General features: G+C 42.2%; 1 protein-coding gene across 2 annotated transcripts in view; it reads left to right on the forward strand.

Annotated features, from left to right (window-relative positions):
* The window catches only part of lipeb (lipase, hormone-sensitive b), a 45568-nt gene that overhangs the window by 2643 nt on the left and 23478 nt on the right, over nucleotides 1-19447 (forward strand). The window contains exon 2 of one of the 2 annotated variants that reach the window (XM_042309069.1): nucleotides 4792-4832. The exons of the other annotated variant lie outside the window; for it this stretch is intronic. Coding sequence (XP_042165003.1) covers nucleotides 4817-4832 — 16 coding nt within the window. The 5' untranslated portion in view covers nucleotides 4792-4816. The remainder of the gene's footprint in view (nucleotides 1-4791; nucleotides 4833-19447) is intronic. 2 annotated transcript variants of the gene reach the window in all.

Below are 19447 nucleotides of genomic sequence, written 5' to 3' on the forward strand. Positions count from 1 at the left end.
AATTGATTACGGGCCTGCTGCTGCTCAGTCAGACTGCTCTATCAAATCAGACTTAATTATAACATAACACACAGAAATACGAGCCTTTGGTCATTAATATGATCGAATCCGGAAACTATCATTTCGAAAACAAAACGTTTATTATTGCAGTGAAATACGGAACCGTTCGGTATTTTATCTAACGGGTGGCATCCCTAAGTCTAAATATTCTTGTTACATTGCACAACCTTCAATGTATGTCATAATTACGTAAAATTCTGGCAAATTAGTTCGCAATGAGCCAGGCAGCCCAAACTGTTGCATATACCCTGACTCTGCATGCAATGAACGCAAGAGAAATGACATAATTTCACCTGGTTAATATTGCCTGCTAAACTGGATTAGTAGTTATAACTAGTGATTATGATTGATTATTTTTTATAAGAGAAGTTTAATGCTAGCTAGCAATTTACTACTGCATTTGTGTAACAGAGGCTACTCGTGGAGTGCAATGGTTAGAGCGTTGGACTAGTTAACTGCAGTTGCAAGATTGAAACCCCTGAGCTGACAAGGTGAAAATCTGTCGTTCTGCCCCTGGCAGTTAACCCACAGTTCCTAGGCAGTCATTGAAAATAAGAATGTGTTCTTAACTGACTTGCCAAAGTTAAATAAAAGGTATAAAATAAATAATAATAATCGGAAATCGATGCCCAAAAAATACCGATTTCCGATTGTTATGAAAACTTGAAATCGGCCCTAATTAATCGGCCATTCCGATTAATCGGTCGACCTCTAGTTCTTATAGGCACTTTAGTATTGCCAGCCTAATCTCGTGAGTTGATAGGTTTGAATTCATAAACGGCGCAATGCTTGAAGCACAGCGAAGAGCTGCTGGCAAATGCAGGAAAGTGCTGTTTGAATGAATGCTTACAAGCCTGCTCCTGCCTACCACCGCTCAGTCAGACTGCTCTATCAAATCATAGACTTAATTATAATATAATAACACATAGAAATACGAGCCTTAGGTCATTAATATGGTCAAATCCGGAAACTAATTTCGAAAACAAAACGTTTATTCTTTCAGTGAAATGCGGAACTGTTCCGTATTTTATCTAACGGGTGCCATCCCTAAGTCTAAATTTTGCTGTTACATTGCACAACCGTCAATGTTATGTCATAATTATGTACAATTCTGGCAAATTAATTAGTCTTTGTTAGGAAGAAATGGTCTTCACACAGTTCGCAACGAGCCAGGCAACCCAAACTGCTGCAAATACCCCGACTTTGCTTGCACAGAACACAAGAGAAGTGAGACAATTTCCCTAGTTAAAAGATATTCATGTTAGCAGGCAATATTATCTAAATATGCAGGTTAAAAATATATACTTGTGTATTGATTTTTAAAAAGGCATTGATGTTTATGGTTAGGTACACATTGCTTTTTTTTCACGAATGCGCTTGTTAAATCATCACCCGTTTGGTGAAGTAGGCTGTGATTCGAAGATAGATTAACAGGCACCTCATTGATTGTATGCAACGCAGGACAAGTTAGATAACTACACATGGTTGATGATATTACTAGTTTAACTAGTGATTATATTAAGATTGATTGTTTTTGTAAGATAAGTTTAATGCTAGCTAGAAACTTACCTTGGCTCTTTGCTGCACTCACTTAACAGGTAGTCAGCCTGCCATGCAGTCTCTTTGTGGAGTGCAATGTAATCAGCCATAATCGGTGTACCGATTAGAATTAGAATTCTGCACCCACACTCTGTAGAGCCTCTGTATTTTGTGCCAATGTGTGAGTCCACAGTGTTTAAATTGATACCTCACTATTTGAATATCATTAACATGTACCATATTCAAAGAGCATAGGCGACACTAAATGGTTGTCAAGTAGCCAATTATCTCTGATACTGAGGTACCAAGGTTGTAACAATGAGCAGACATTGTTATTAATTTGAATAAGACTTTTACTTTCAAGATAAACTTGTAGGCCTATGTTCTAGATAGGAGAGAAAGTCATTTCACTCTGCCTGCCTCTTTACTTTTCTCATTGTACCAGGGCTGAGAAGGTACCTCTGCCTCAAGGATGAGCTTATCAGGGAGGGTACTAAAACATTCAGTTAACCTATCCTTACTCTGTATTCAGACTGTTCATCATGTTTGTCCTGCAATCTATGGGATCATTAGGATGCCACCTCACCTTGCATTTTTCAGTTGAAAACTGACTTAAGTATGTGGTTTCCAAAACATTCTGACAGCCTCTATAACCCCTCAGACTTCCTGGTGAATCACTAAATTAACAAAACAATATTAAGTCCAAGCCAGTCAGACTCAAGCTGCAATCCAGGAGGAATGAGCTGAGCTGCCACCCACCAACAAGATCATTTGTTCCCACTGTTTGGAAAGCACTGTGTACAACCAATCCAGCTTCTGCCCTGGCACGTACCGTACATTCAACAATGAGGTTCAGGCCTGGAGCAGCCGTAGACATTTCTCAAGGCTTGGCCTGGCCTACGTGAACATCTCAGCATTTCTAAATAGTACACATTCAAAGGTTCACTATTGCTGTTAAGACTTGACCTCACATGTTCAGACAGTATGAGGTGGTTGGGTGTTTGTGGTATAGTGACACAAGGCCACACTGAAATTTGACTTCTGCTCCCAACCTCTCTGAAAGACATGCAGGTTGCAGCAGGGTGCTGCCACACTGGCCAGCTATGGAGCAGTTGTTGTGGGGTGGGGGGTTTAAGTGACTTGCTCAAGGGAAGGGCACAACGGCAGGCGACAGCATGAAAGATATTGAGACAAATTAGCCTGTAGCAAAATCTAACTCATTTGATTGAACATGAAATGTATTTCAATATAATTGAAATGGGCCTTTCTTCCTACTGTTTATTTTAATGCAGTCATCTAGGTTTTCATTTGAGCATGTTTTTATGTCACTTGTGTGTATCAATTGTGTAGACATTGGCCACTTTGTATTTGTCGTTAACTTTGTTCCGAAGTTATTAATGATCGCAGATGGATTAACCGTGCAATACTGTTTCGTGGAGAGCTTCTGTGTATAAAGTGACACGGGAGGGCAAAAAAGCATCTAACAAAGCACTTCGCTGTTCTACGAGTGGTCTGAGGCAGGCTTTTTAGATAACGTTGCACTTGAAAACGCTCCTTAACGATGGTTTTGGCCATAAAATGCTTTTGGGGCGTGTCATTTAAATCATAACAAAAAATGTATATAAATAAGATATTTGGCTACAGAAGCTATTTCTTATCGATCTCTACATCTTCTGTCCAAAAACAAATCCTGTGAAATGACGTCAACACATACGGGGAGAGATTCTGGCTAGCTACAGTGGCTAGCTTAGCTAAAGGGCTAGCTTAGCTAAAGAACTAGCTATATCGGCCGTGGCGTGCTTAACCGGAATGACACATCTATAAGAAAGAGGCATAGTTGGACCGTTGCCCCAAGTCTACCTTTTTTAATTTGTTTATCCTATACTTTACCATACTTTTTAATATACCCCCAGTAAATTCAGTGAATGAAATGTAGACCTACCCTTTAATGTAGAAGAATATTACTTTAAAATACCTTACAACTGTCTTACCTCATAACTATAAAACGAAGGATCTAAACCTAGAGCTGGGATGACATTGCCTTCCTCTTACCAATGTAGCCTAGGCCTAGTGCTGAAACGTTTTTATAGGACGTTAGTCTACATTATACTGGTAGATTAATCAATTAGCCTACATGACTACATAGCAACAACATATTTCGAGTTGGCAATCGAAGTGTTTTTCAGGTTCCCACTTCCTCAGGTGGTGAATACTATAGCTTATCCTCCAATATGCACAAAGATGTAGAGAAATTCTCTGAAGAATCCAAAAGAAATCGGATCATTCTGGATCCTATTTTGACAGGTTGCACATCAAAATATCAATCATACATTTCCTGGATGTTAGATGAAATGGCTTGCTTTTTTAATCATAGGCTACCATCTCAGTTGACTGACTTGGCACTGGAAAAAAATGTCTAGAGCCCTGCCGCAAATGTAACAAATGTTTTAATAGACAATTAATTTATCAGGCAAAATAGTTATATTTATCTCTGACTTTTTGTCTATATCAGCCAGCTCTAGCAGGTCCCCAAACATGATTTCTTGATTTTATTAGTGCAAACAAAATTCAATTTATTGCAATATGTTTTTTTTGTCATAATACCCTGCTCTACTAGAACCCGATAAAAGGATTTCTCTCACTCACACACACAGTTGTCTTTGACCATGGTATCTGCCAATTTGTCTGAAGGTCACTGGGAGTTGCATGCTGAACAGCCAATAACAGCCAATGTTACTAACTGCCAGGGGGGAGAGGCAGAGGTTATGTCACCACTTGGAAAAGGGTATTATTTCAATCCGACATCAGGGCACATACATGCACCAAATCACCCTGCTCAGTTCTGTGTGTATTCTGTGTGCATGCGTACATTGTGTCTGTTTTCCCCTGACTGGGTGAAGAGTCATGTCCCCAGAGTACAGCTCAGTGGGACTGCTGGCATGTGGCTAAAGAATCCCTGCCCTTTAAAACAGAGTGAGGGAGAGGAGAACAGAACAGAGTGAAAAGAAAAACAAGACTGGTTGGAAGTGGATGAAGAATGACATGCTGCCTGACACAAAAACAGACAGGGGAAGAGTCACCAAGTGAAGGAGAGAAAAGGAGAAGTGAGGGAGGACCAATCACAAAACCCTATCTCTCTCTTTTTACTTCTCACTCTTCTCTTTCCTCCTTATCTTGTTGCTGTTGTTGAAGAGAGGAGACAGACAAGGACAGAACCATGAACCAGGACACGGGTAAAAAAAACTATTTATACTCTTATGGCTTTAGAGTAGTTGTGACCTACAGCATGCTTAATGCCTATGTGTGTATCTGCCTGCTCATACATTATTACCTTCTCTCTTTCCCTCAGCCATCCACACCATTCCCCCTGTAGGGCTCATTAGAAGCCTGTTGTGCTGCGGGTGGTAGTTGTTGTACATTATTTATTAATGCCTGTATTCATCCATCTTTAATGTCTTGGGACCAGGTGTCACTTTTAGTTCAGTGTGGTTGTTTACACTTAACTGCCTGGTGTAAAAGTTGACTGGTCAGAATGGTGATAGTGTGACTGAAACCAAGTTAGGTTATTTCCAAGATTTTAATGGGTGATCTCAACTGAACAGCTGTTGCTTGCTTAGGCTGCCTCCATCTCTATAAACTTGACAGAGAATATAGTATGCTGCTGCTTTCACTAATTTGATTAGTTTAATTGATTGGTGGTTGAAGGATCTGAGTTGTCCTCTTGCCCTCTTAATGTCATGTTCTCAGGATAATTAGTGGGCCAGGGGCCTCTCTTATAAATGTTCCGTGAGTACAAAATAGACCCTGTACATATTTTCTAGTGGTTGAAGTTTTGTATTGCAAGTAGCCTAAGTATGTTTTGCACATAAAGGATATGAGATACTTATTTATAAAAACAAGATCCATCCATTTGGCGTTAGTGAGAAGAGCGAAAACATGTTCATTTTAAAAATAATTAGACATAAGAATCTATTTTATCTTCACAGCCATTGCACAATAAATTCCTCACCTTTTTCTAGGCAGCCGGTCTGTAGACTACAGTCAAATTTCAGGTGACCATGCAGACATTTGGTATTTTACTTCAAAGTATTTATGCTGTTACTGTTGGTAGCCTACTGTAATAAATAAAAAATTACTAGCCTCGACAATGTTTCAGAATTCGTGGGCAGTCAGCGTATTAGGTTGCTGTTAGGTTGTTGTTGTTGAATTTAAATGTTATGCTGACAAGTCCACAACAATTTGACCGACCACCTCAATTCAGTCTTATGTTGCAAAATTTGAAATGGTGTTTTTTACATTGGATGAAAGAGACTCCGAGCTACAAAATGGTATAACATACACTGCAGTTGAGGAACAATGGGAAAAGTAATTACGTGCAGTGGAATGGTTACTTGCAAAGTAGTAATACAAATATTTCTGAAATATTTTATTGTTAGATGCTTACCCATACACACTTGTCTAAATTGCTGGGTCATGTGAAAGAAGTGCTATAACCACCCCCCCCCCCAGCCACATCTTGCTAATTGCTAAGTGGATGGGTCACTTATCTAGACATGTACACATGAAATACAATAGATGGCTGTAATCAACCCCAGACACACATGGCTAACTTGATGGGTCATCTGGCAAAGTGGAGACTTAAAAAATAAAAAAAACTTTTTTTTTAAGGTATGTAGTTAAGCAATGAAACATAATCTCATGAAATGCTGTAGTTTAAATCTGCAGGTAGCTAAGGCTAACAGGCTAGGTTCAATGTTAGCTGGCTGGCTAACATTAAGCTATAACTAGCAATGCAAATTGCTTTATGATATAAGAATAATATTACTAGTTACCACACATAACATGAGCTAGCGATCCAGCAACCTAACGTTGCTAGCTAGCTAACAGTAAGCTTTTAGTTGAAATGAAAATGACTTACTGAAAATTAGAAATGTATAATACCAGAATGTAGCTAAACTCTTATACACTAAACAAAAATATAAACACATGTAAAGTGTTGGTCCCAGGTTTCATGAGCTGAAATAAAAGATACCAGAAATGTTCCATACGCACAAAAGGCTTATTTCTCAAATGTTGTGCACATTTGTTGGCATCCCTTTTTAATGAGCATTTCTCCTTTGCCAAGATAATCCATCCACTTGACAGGTGTGGCATATCAAGAACCTTATTAAACCGCATGATCGTTACACAGGCACACCTTGTGCTGGGAACAATAAAAGACCACGTGCAAGGCATTGTGTGGGTGAGCGGTTTGCTGATGTAAATGCGAGTGCCCCATGTGGCGGTGGGGTTATGGTAGGAGCAAGCATAAGCTATGGACAATGAAACAATTACATTTTATCGATGGCAATTTGAAGGCATTGAGATACCGTGGCGAGCTCTTGAGGCCCATTGTTGTGCCATGCATCCGTCATCTTCACCTCGTGTTTCAGCATTATAATGCACGGCCCCATGTTCCAAGGATCTGTACACTATTCCTGGAAGCTGAAAATGTTCCAGTTCTTCCATTACCTACATACTCACCAGATACGTCACCCATTGAGTATGTGTGGGATGCTCTGGATCAATGTGTGTTCCAGTTACGCCAATATCCAGAAACTTCGCACAACCATTGAAGAGGAGTGGGTCAATGTTCTACAGGCCACAAGGAACATCCTGATCAGCTCTATGCGAAGGAGATGTTGCTCTGCATAAGGCAAATGGTGGTCACACCAAATAGTGTGCTTTTCTGAACTACACCCCTACCTTTTTTTAAGGTGTCTGTGACCAATAGATGCTTATTCCTATTCCCAGTCGTGAAATGCAAAATTAGGACCTAATGTATTTATTTTAGTTGACTGATTTCCTTATGAACTGGTACGCAGTAAGACCTTTGAAATTGTTGAGTTTATTTTTGTTCAGTATACATTGATGAATGTTTCACGGCAGACTGGAACCCCAGTTTAACCTAGACGTCCTGTGTCGTTTCCGTTTTGTTTTACTACAGCTTGTTGTGTCAAGTCACTCCGGTTCAGACTGATCATGTGCCGAAAGTTTTTCAACTTTTTTTCCCACTGATTTTTGCAGCAATTGTGTTGAGAGCAGTAGAAACACTTTTGCAGTTCTCTATGACTAACGTTATGTCTTTCAAACAAGCCACGGCAGCAAGTATTATCTACACATACTGAACAGTTCATGTTATTGACAGAATTATACTACATGGCAGACCAATCCAAACTCCTCTCAGCATGTCCAGCCCATCCATTATTTTTTATTATTTTATTATTATTATTATTTTTCCATTACTTTTTCCGTGACTAAACCAATTTTATTTGGATTTACAGATGGCATACAAGTTTGGTTAAAGCACATGTAATTCATATGTTCCAGCATTTCTGCCAAAAACTGCATTTTGATTCAAATAAATAATAATTACATTGAAATGCTTCTTCTGTGAAGTAGTGATGTGTGACATACGCTTAGCTTCCTGAAACAGGTCACATTTTTCATAGTTTCCTCTTACAGAAACTGCCACAGTCCTTTTCCAAATACAGCATAAATTACAGCAAAAATCTAAACTTTCTGCCAACACAATAAATAGACCGGTAGCTTATGTAAAAGATTTTACAATATTGGTATAGGCTACAGTATTGATGTGCGATGGGAGCATAGCCTATTTAATCTGATCCTAGTTAGGACTTGGCCCTAAAGACAAGTCAGTAGAAATGGAAGCACTCTTAGCAAACAGTTGTTCAGCCCTTAACACCCATCTAAAATCTTGGAAAGAACCTGACTGTGATCCTAACAGCCACATTACATTGCAACCATTCTGGCCACAGTAAAGATGGCATAAGTCAACTTTTACACCAGGGGCCTCATTTATAACTTTACATTTCACACTAAATATCTGCTTGCGCCATTTCTGAAAGTATGTTGAAAAAATGTTGATTTATATACTTGGTGTGAACATTATAACGCTGTCAACAAAATGCCCTCCATTCACTTTTTATGGTGACAATAACACCCTGTATCCCCAACGATGGAATCGGGGAGGGACTGTGGATCTGTCTCTGTTCGTTGGTCACACACAGTATCTTAGACAGCACTGGGATGATTTTGATAACTTGGGTGAATTATGCGTCTTGCCATAGAGATCCGCCATTTACAAAATTATGCTGATTGGCCCAAGGCGGGAGCTATAGTAATTAACTGAAATGTGTTAGTCACGTTATCTCAATTGGCCCAAGGCTGGGCACTGCATCATTCAAGGGTTATGACATGTTTTCTGTATAATTTGGAACCAATCGAGTTAGGCCACAGCAGTAAAGAGAGAAAAAAAAGCAATGGTCAATTTGAGCACATTTCTGTAGAGGTTTGGGCAGAACGATAAAAACACTTTTTAAAAGTAAACATGCATGATGCCTATAGCGAGTGCAAGCACTTGATTCTATATTTGAAACAATTTAAAAGTAAAATGCTACAGCCCACACTTCTATGCAAAAGACATTGTTCAGTATTTTGTTTGCCAATAGAAATAATCTGCTGCCTTGAGTTATGCACACGTACATCATTCACTTTAGCATCATACAGTAATGCAGATCTCTTCTGGGCCCTTAGTCAAATGAATTATTGGTAGTTGGCTTTGCTATGCATGGCAGATATTCTTTACACGGGAACCCAAACTGGCTGTGTGCGTGCGCCATCGTGCATACATTTATATTGTCCCCCTACACCAAACGCGATCACGACAAGCAGGTTAAAATATCAAAATAACTCTGTACCAATGACATTAATTTGGGGACAGGTTGAAAAGCATTAAACATGTATGGCAATTTAGCTAGTTAGCTTGCACTTGCTAGCTAATTTGTCCTATTTAGCTAGCTTGCTATTGCTAGCTAATTTGTCCTGGGATATAAACATTGAGTTATTTTACCTGAAATGCACAAGGTCCTTTACTCCGACAATTAATCCACACACAAAACGGTCAACCGAATCGTTTCTAGTCATCTCTCCTCCTTCCAGGCTTTATCATCTTTGAATATATATGGTGATTAGCATCTACACTTCCATAGTATTACCACGACAACCGGCGAAACAGTTCATCTTTCAATCACCCATGTGGGTATAACCAATGAGGAGATGGCACGTGGGTACCTGCTTCTATAAACCAATAAGGAGATTGGAGAGGCAGGACTTGCAGTGCGATCTGTGTCAGAAATAGGAATGACTTCTATTTTAGCCCTTGGCAATGCAGACGCTCGTTGGCGCAATAATTGAATAACATAGATTCCTAAATTTATTTTGCAACGCTTGCGAGCAGTGTTGTCAGGGTATTCTTTAGATTCACTGACGCAAAGCAGAATCTTACATTCTGTCTTGCTGCCTCCTTAACTGGCACAGATAATAGGCTGAAGGAGAGAGATTAGAGTATTAGTCTAATCCTGGATTAATTTAGGTGTATGACTTTGCATTTTATTGATGTACAATGGTCTTCATTGTCATTTCAAAAAAAGATTTGGCCAATGCATTCGGTATGACCCATAATCATTCACACATGATGCAGAGGAGGAGAGGTGGTAAGGCTCGTGAGAAGTTATCTATAAAAATAAATAGAGTTTGAGGGCCTATAATGCTGATTTATTCTGGCTCAAATTGCAACATCAGCTGCTTATTCAGTATCAGCAGTTATAATCTTGTTCTGTGGGCAGTTATGCTCCTACTAATTAAGCAATGTCAGGTTATTTTCCAACACTGGCCCGGCAGCAGGGCTTAGGGCCACTAGTAGGGCCACTAGGGCCACTAGCAGGGCCACTAGTGCTGCTGCCACACTCTGGACTTTACTTTGTTCTGGGAATTTATGGTCTTTATTTTATTAAGCGCCTCCCAATACTGCATTATGTTGCAGTCGTCACATTAGCTCGGTGCGGCAGGTAGTGGTTAGAGCGTTGCACCAGTAGCTGAAAGGTTGCTAGATCGATAACAAGGTAAAAACCTGTCATTCTGCCCCTGAAAAAGGCAGTTAACCAACTGTTCCTAGGCCTTGATTGTAAATAAGAATTTGTTCTCAACTGACTTGACTAGTTAAATAAAGGTTAAAAAAAAAATATTTTTTTGATCAGATTGCTCTTCCAATGTTCACAGCTAAACTCTGGCTCGCTCGCTCTCTGTCTCGGTCGGTCTGGCTCGCTCTCTGACTGTTGCAAATTGGTAAAAACTGACAATGAAAGATCAGTGAGCAAATTCCAATGTTCACAGCTAAACTCTGGCTCGCTCTCTGTCTGGCTCGCTCGCTCTCTGTCTGGCTCGCTCGCGCTCTGTCTGGCTCGCTCGCGCTCTGTCTGGCTCGCTCGCGCTCTGTCTGGCTCGCTCGCGCTCTGTCTGGCTCGCTCGCGCTCTGTCTGGCTCGCTCGCGCTCTGTCTGGCTCGCTCGCGCTCTGTCTGGCTCGCTCGCGCTCTGTCTGGCTCGCTCGCGCTCTGTCTGGCTGGCTCGCGCTCTGTCTGCCTCGCGCTCTGGCTCGCTCGCGCTCTGTCTGTTGCAAATTGGTAAAAACTGACAATGAAAGATCAGTGAGCAAATTCCAATGTTCACAGCTAAACTCTGCCTCGCGCTCTGTCTGGCTCGCGCTCTGTCTGGCTCGCGCTCTGTCTGGCTCGCGCTCTGTCTGGCTCGCGCTCTGGCTCGCTCTGGCTCGCTCGCGCTCTGGCTCGCTCGCGCTCTGTCTGTTGCAAATTGGTAAAAACTGACAATGAAAGATCAGTGAGCAAATTCCAATGTTCACAGCTAAACTCTGGCTCGCTCTCTGTCTGGCTCGCTCGCTCGCTCTCTGTCTGTCTGCCTCGCTCTCTGTCTGTCTGCCTCGCTCTCTGTCTGTCTGCCTCGCTCTCTGTCTGTCTGCCTCGCTCTCTGTCTGTCTGCCTCGCGCTGTCTGTCTGCCTCGCGCTCTGTCTGCCTCGCGCTCTGTCTGCCTCGCGCTCTGTCTGCCTCGCGCTCTGTCTGCCTCGCGCTCTGTCTGCCTCGCGCTCTGTCTGCCTCGCGCTCTGTCTGCCTCTGCGCTCTGTCTGCCTCGCGCTCTGTCTGCCTCGCGCTCTGTCTGCCTCGCGCTCTGTCTGCCTCGCGCTCTGTCTGCCTCGCGCTCTGTCTGCCTCGCGCTCTGGCTCGCTCGCGCTCTGTCTGTTGCAAATTGGTAAAAACTGACAATGAAAGATCAGTGAGCAAATTCCAATGTTCACAGCTAAACTCTGCCTCGCGCTCTGTCTGGCTCGCGCTCTGTCTAGCTCGCTCGCTCGCTCTCTGTCTGGCTCGCTCGCTCACTCGCTCTCTGTCTCTGTCTGTCTGGCTCGCTCGCTCTCTGTCTGGCTCGCTCGCTCTCTGTCTGTCTGGCTCGCTCGCTCTCTGTCTGGCTCGCTCGCTCGCTCGCTCGCTCTCTGTCTGTCTGTCTGTCTGTCTGTCTGTCTGTCTGTCTGGCTCGCTCGCTCTCTGTCTGGTTCGCTCTCGGTCTCTGTCTGTTGCAAATTGGTAAAAACTGACAATGAAAGATCAGTGATCAAATTGCACAAGTTTAGGTAGTACATCTCTGAGAAGCTGTTCTGCTGACTTTTTAAAAGGACGTTCTATACCAAAATGAAATAAAATGACATATTGGTCCTTGCATATAGGTTGGACAATATTATCAGGTATGCTGTTAGCAAAAAGAATGATCACCTGTATCCCAATTGACGCAGAATACTGGCTATAAATAAATAGGCTGAAGCATGGGTTTACCTATCTGCATTTACCATGGGCAAATCATTAGCTAGATCCCAAATGTAATATCTTTACTATTTAGCGTGTATTGATGAATTTTGTACCAAAAAACTAGCATAAACACGGAATATACTCTGAGTATACAAAACATTAAGAACACCTGCTCTTTCCACGATAGACTAACCAGCTGAATCCAGGTGAAAGCTATGGTCACTTGTTAAATCCACTCCAGTCAGTGTAGATGAAGGGGAGGAGACAGGTTAAAGAAGGATTTTTAAGCCTTGAGACAATTGATGCATGGATTGTGTATGTTTGATATTCAGAAGGTTAATGGGCAAGACAAAAGATTTAAGTGCCTTTGAACGGGGTATGGTAGTAGGTGCCAGGCGTTTATGTCAAGATCATCAACACTGCTGGGTTTTTCACGCTCAACAGTTTCGTCTGTATCAAGAATGGTCCACCACCCAAAGAACATCCAGCCAACTCAGCATTAGGAAGGCGTTCCTAATGTTCGTTGTACTCTGTGTAATGTGATACACCCCATGCCTGTACATCTCACAGAAGACACTTCATGTCACTTGTTGGATAGTGGCATCCTATGATGTTGCCACTTTGAAAGTCACTGAGCTCTTCAGTAAGGCCATTCTACTGCCAATGTTTGTCTATGGAGATTGCATGGCTGCGTGCTTGATCTTTGTACACCTGTCAGCAACAGGTGTGGCTCAAATTGCAGAATCTACTCATTTGAAAGGGTATCCACTTTTGTATTTATAGTGTTTCTTGCATAGAACACACAACAACAAGCAGACTAGGTAAATATATAATTCCTGTTATACTATGGGGTTGTGTGGTTTTTCTATTCATTACTCATTTAGTTAGCAGAGGAATAGTAAATGAGGACTGTTCTAGCATATCTTCAGTGCGCTTCGGCATACTTTTATTAAAATGTTTTTTTTAAAATGAGGCTTTGTGGCAATGATTTTGCAGCGGAAACACTGAGCTGCACACCACCAGTGGTGAAGGAAAGCGTGTGTGTGGTCCGTGAGTACATGTTTGGTCATCCTGCGTTTTTAGTATGTTCATAAGTAAGTGTGTGTGTTGTCTCCAAGAAGGTTGATCTGAAGGAAATGGTCTTCCACTCGTCTTTTTGACATTCACTCAATCACTATTCTTCTCCTCCCTGTTTCTTTTTATATTATTTAACCTTTATTTAACTAGGCAAGTCAGTTAAGAACAAATTCGTATTTTACAATGACTGCCTACACCGGCCAAACCCTCACCTAACCTGGAACACGCTGGGCCAGTTCTGCGCCCCCCTATTTGTTAAAGCCTCTTACATCTCACCCTCTGTATTCTTTCAGTGTGGCAGTGTGCAAGTCATGGTAATGCCCAGTAGACTATATTCCCAGTAACTTTAACTAATAGGAAAAGACATGCATATAACTTCTCAAATAAAACAAGGCCCAACTCTTTCAAATGCAGTTTGCTTTCTAATTTAGATAACAAGTTTTAATAGAATTTCATGCTGCTTTTAGGTTCCATTTAGGTTTCTGATTTACTTAATCACAAAACCTAATGAATTTGTCATGTAATGTGTAAGTATCTAGTTGTACTAAGCTCTTGCTAAGCCAGTGTCTGGTTTAGTGTTGCTATAGTGTGTCATGTCCAGTCACTGGTACTGGTGGCCCCTGGGCCCAGCATTGCAGACAAACTCTTTTGGACACATTACTGCTGGACAGAGTTGGTGGCAATGTGCACACACACCCTCCCTCTGTTTCTGGTTAACTATAGATGCTTGGTTTGTGACACAGAGAGAAGGGAGGAAGAAAATGAGAGCATACAAAGAGCTAGGGGAAGAGAAGGAGTTTGGTCCCAACGGGAGTGCTGCGTTCTGGGATGGTTGGTGACGAAGGAGGCTGAGAATTTGGGGAATTGGACAGGGTGGTTGGGTAATGTAGGGCAAAGCATAAGGTGGGTAGGGTGTTCTCAATATAGCAGTCAACTGAAGAATAGCAGGTAATTACACAGGATTTTCTTCATGCTTTGGAGGAGGATAAGTCATTGGCAATGAATACGCCTGATAATCAATTTTTCTTCAATACTGTGAAGTTTTGTGCTATCTCCCTCCAGCATGTGGTAGTTTCACACGCCTAGTGTGTCATTCCATTGCTTTCTGAGGAGAGAAGCAATTGGAGAAGGATGTAGTGATGGCTAGAGGATGGGGAGATTCACTGGTGTGAGACAAGTTTGCTGCCTGGATGTCAGGAGGCTGAGATTCCTCACAACAAAGTGATGGCCCCTCTGACTGACTTGTACAGTACCAGAAATGTCTGTAGCTGGCCCACCATCATTTCTCTGAGAGGCATTGTATCTGTAATGCCTTCCTTATTCCTTTCCTTGTCTCTTATCTTCATATACATTCATAATTCAAGCATTGTTGGATCTTAGAATCAGTGGCCTTGACTGTCTGAGAGAACATGAATCACCTTCCATTGCATGCTCTTTATTTCCCTTGTGTGGTCATGCTCTCACTCTGACCATCTGCATGCTCTCTCTCCCTGTCTCTTTCCATCTCGGTCATTCTATACAGTAAGTACCAGTGTCACCCGGGGTGCTCTTCCCTGTGCTTCTGCTGTGGAAACTGTGCTCTCAGGTGGCTCACTAGAACTCAATACAGCAGGCAGCCTGGCTGGCAGGCAGAGTACAGGCTGAGTGGACTCCTTGTGGAGTACCAGGGCGTGAGGTGTTTATTGCTTGGATGGCAGTTCAGTTCACTATTAATGCATGGTTACTCTGTTTGTTTGTTTGAACTCCTCTCAGAAATGGTTTCAGCCGTGTTCCTCCCTTTGGGACCACAAGAGAGGAAGAACAGAGCGGGAAAAGACAGCAACACGATGTGTTCCAGCACTTGATCTCTGCTCCAGTTACATGACTGTCTTAGAGGAATGAAGCTTTGATTTAGTTTTCCCAGCTTGCGCAACATTTCAGTCAATCAGCTTTTATACTTAAGCAATAATACATGAGGCCATGTGTTAGGACATTTATCATGGCTGTGACATGGTCTCTTTCTGACTGCCATGTAAAGCACAACTACCCAAAAATGGTTGCTATGGAGGCTCTTCTCCCTTGCTAGCTAGCCACCTACACACTTCAGACTGAAGTTAGACAGACGGCAAACTAGCTGCATTTTTGTTTAATTTTACCTGTCTTTCTATTGACATTTCTTTGTATACAGTCAGAAGTTTACATACACCTTAGCCAAATACATTTAAACTCAGTAAAAATTCCCTGTCTTTGGTCAATTAGGATCACCACTTTATTTTAAGAATGTGTAATGTCAGAATAATAGTAGAGTGGTTTCTTTCAGCTTTTATTTCATCACATTCCCAGTGGGTCAGAAGTTTACAGACACTCAATTAGTATTTGGTAACATTGCCTTTAAATTGTTTAATTTGGGTCAAACATTTCAGGTAGCCTCCCACAAGCTTCACACAATAAGTTGGGTGAATTTTGGTCCATTCCTCCTGAGACAGCTGATGTAACTGAGTCAGGTTTGTAGGCCTCCTTGCTCGCACACTCTCTTTCAGTTCTGCCCACAAATGTTCTATAGGATTAAGGTCAGGGCTTTGTGATGGCCTCTCCAATACCTTGACTTTAAGCCATTTTGCTACAACTTTGGAAGTATGCTTGGGGTCATTGTCCATTTGGAAGACCCATTTGCGACCAAGCTTTAACTTCCTGACTGATGTCTTGAGATGTTGCTTCAATATATCCACATCATTTTCAGTCCTCATGATGCCATCTATTTTGTGAAGTGCACCAGTCCCTCCTGCATCAAAGCACCCCCACAACATGATGCTGCCACCCCCGTGCTTCATGGTTGGGATGGTGTTCTTCAGCTTGCAAGCCTCCCCCCCCCTTTTTGCTCTAAACATAACAATGGTCATTATGACCAAACAGTTTCATCAGACCAGAGGACATTTCTCCAAAAAATATATTCTTTGTCCCCATATCCCGTTGCAAACCGTAGTCTGGCTTTCTTATGGTGGTTTTGAAGCAGTGGCTTCTAGATTGCTGAGTGGCCTTTCAGGTTATGTCAATATAGGACTCGTTAGATACTATATAGATACTTTTGTGCCTGTTTCCTCCAGCAGCTACACAAGGTCCTTTGCTGTTGTTCTGGGATTAATTTGCACTTTTTTCACTAAAGTACGTTCATCTCTAGGAGACAGAAAGCATCTCCTTCCTGAGTGGTATGACGGCTGCGTGGTCCCATGGTGTTTATACTTGCGTACTATTGTTTGTACAGATGAACATGGTACCTTCAGGCATTTGCAAATTGCTCCCAAGGATGAACCAGACTTGTGGAGGTCTACAATTTGTTTTCTGAGGTCTTGGCTGATTTCTTTTGATTTTCTCATGATGTCAAGCAAGAGGCACAGAGTTTGGAGGTAGGCCTTGAAATACATCCACAGGTACACCTCCAATTGACACAAATGATGTCAATTAGCCTATCAGAAGCTTCTAAAGCCATGACATCATTTTCTGGAATTTTCCAAGCTGTTTAAAGGCACAGTCAACTCGGTATATGTAAACTTCTGACCCATTGGAATTGTGATACAGTGAATTATAAGTTGTTGGAAAAATTACTTGTGTCATGCACAAAGTAGATGTCCTAACCGACTTGCCAAAACTATAGTTTGTGAACCAGACATTTGTGGAGTGGTTGAAAAATGAGTTTTAATGACTCCAACCTAAGTGTATGTAAACTTCTGACTTCAACTGTATATCCAGAAGAATTATGCTGATTCATGATTTCAACTGGCAGAGAAAAACTTTCTGTCTCGTCCCGACACGTTCGTTATTACAGTACCCAGTGAAGATCGAATTTCTATATTGCAACAATATTGCAAATGTCGAAGTGTCTATGCTTTTTACAGTGGAAGATGAGATGGTGGATCTGTTACAGCTAGGGTAGCAAAGGGTCATACTTTCCGGTAAATTTCCAGAAGTCTTACATGGGAAGTTAAGTGCGGGAATTTTGCTTAAATTCATCAAAGTTAGCTTATAACATCCTGTACCGGCAGGATAGAACAGCATCTGGTAAGACGAGGGGTGGCGGGCTATGTATTTATGTAAATAAGCTTCATCAAGAAGTGCGTAGATCACCTCGTCCTCACGGTAACCGTACGTAGATACCCCAACCAGAAGCCATGGATTACAGGCAATTTTCACAGTTAAAGTTAAAGGCGTTAAAGGCTAGAACTGCCGCTTTCAAAGAGTGGGACTCTAACCTGGAAGTTTATGAAATTCCAATATGCCCTCCGACGAACCATCAAACAGGCAAAGCGTCAATACAGGAAAAAGATCGAATTGTACTACATCGGATGTGGCAGGGCTTTCACACCATTACCGACTACAAAGGGAAGCACAGCCGAGAGCTGCAAATAGCAATGAAAAATGCATGAGAGCACCAGCTGTTCCAGAAGACTGTGATCACGCTTTCGACCTTTAAACAGGTCAAGATTCACAAGGCCGCAGGGCCAGATGGATTACCAGGACATGTACTGCGAGCATGCGCTGACCAACTGGCGAGTGTCTTCACTGACATTTTCAACCTCTTCCTGTCCAAGTCTGTAATACCAGAATATTTTAAGCAGACCACCATAGTGCCTGTTACCCAAGAACACTAAGGCTAGTCTTAACAGAAAAATGATGTGTGGAGACATTTCACTGCAGCTAATGTAGAAGGAAAACCTGTGTACATTTGCAGATACTGTGCCAAATCACATGTGATAAAAGATGCAGAATCATCTGGACAAGTGCATAAATTTCGCTCAGCGCTCACAACAAGCTACCTCTGACAGAATTCCCTCTACTTCTATTTGAGATGAAAATGATGAATCAGAGACCTTATCAATAGCAACAGCTCATGGTCCTCCTGGAATCAGAAGGTTTTTTTAGACTCAATGGAGAAACGTAGTCCGAGCAATGCTGATGTATGTCTTGCTCGAGATGTGTATGCAACTGGTTCACCTCTGCTGCTCACAGGAAATGTGTATTGGAAGAGATGTATGTGTGTTCTCCGCCCAGGATACACCCCTCCAACCAGACATGCTTTATCTACTCATTTGCTGGATGCAGAGTTCAAGTGAAGGTCAAGCAAATCACAGAGAAAGCAGACTGCATTGTAATCTCTGATGGGTGGTCGAATGTTTGTGGGCAAGGAATAATTAACTACATCTCCACCCCTCAACCAGTATTCTACAAGAGCACAGATACAAGGAACGACAGACACACCAGTCTCTACATTGCAGATGAGCTGAAGGCAGTCATCCAGGACCTTGGACCACAGAAGGTATTTGCACTGGTGACTGACAATGCTGCAAACATTAAGGCTGCTTGGACTAAAGTGGAGGAGTCCTACCCTCACATCACACCCATTGGCCGTGCTGCTCCTGCATTGACTCTGCTCCTCAAGGCCTTTATTGCACTGAAAACAATGGATACACTACGAGAGACAAGGAAATGGTTAGGTGTGTGAAGGGTCAAGGGGTGAGGTGGTGTCATCATGTTTGACAGTCTCCTGGAGGGGAGGGAGTCTCTCCAACAAATGGCCATATCAGTATGCCAATATGGACAGCCCCATCAAGAGGATCCTCCTGGATGTATGGTGAGAGTGGAGAGAGTGGTAAGGAGAGAGTGGTAAGCAGCCTGAAACCCATAGCAGTAGCACGGATTGTGGCTGGCATTGTCTCCCTGTCTGATGTTCAGAATCTGCTTGCAGCTGTAAGAGAAGAAATCCGTACTGCCCTTCCCACTTCACTGTTGCTCCAAGCAGAGGAAACTGCAGTTCTGAAATGCATAAAAAAGCATGAAGACTTCTGCCTGACGCTGCAGCGTACTTGTTGGACCCCAAGTATGCTGGCAAAAGCATCCTGTCTGGTGCAGAGATCAACAAGGCCTATGGTGTCATCACTATTGTGTCTCGCCACCTAGTCTGGATGAGGGCAAGGTTCTTGGCAGTCTGGTGAAGTACACTTCCAACCAAAGGCTTTGGGATAGAGTTGCAATATGGCAGTCGTGCCAACATATCTCATCAGCCACCTGGTGAAAGGGACTTTG

The sequence above is a fragment of the Oncorhynchus tshawytscha genome, linkage group LG03, assembly GCF_018296145.1.
Source record: "Oncorhynchus tshawytscha isolate Ot180627B linkage group LG03, Otsh_v2.0, whole genome shotgun sequence".
NCBI lineage: Eukaryota > Metazoa > Chordata > Actinopteri > Salmoniformes > Salmonidae > Oncorhynchus > Oncorhynchus tshawytscha.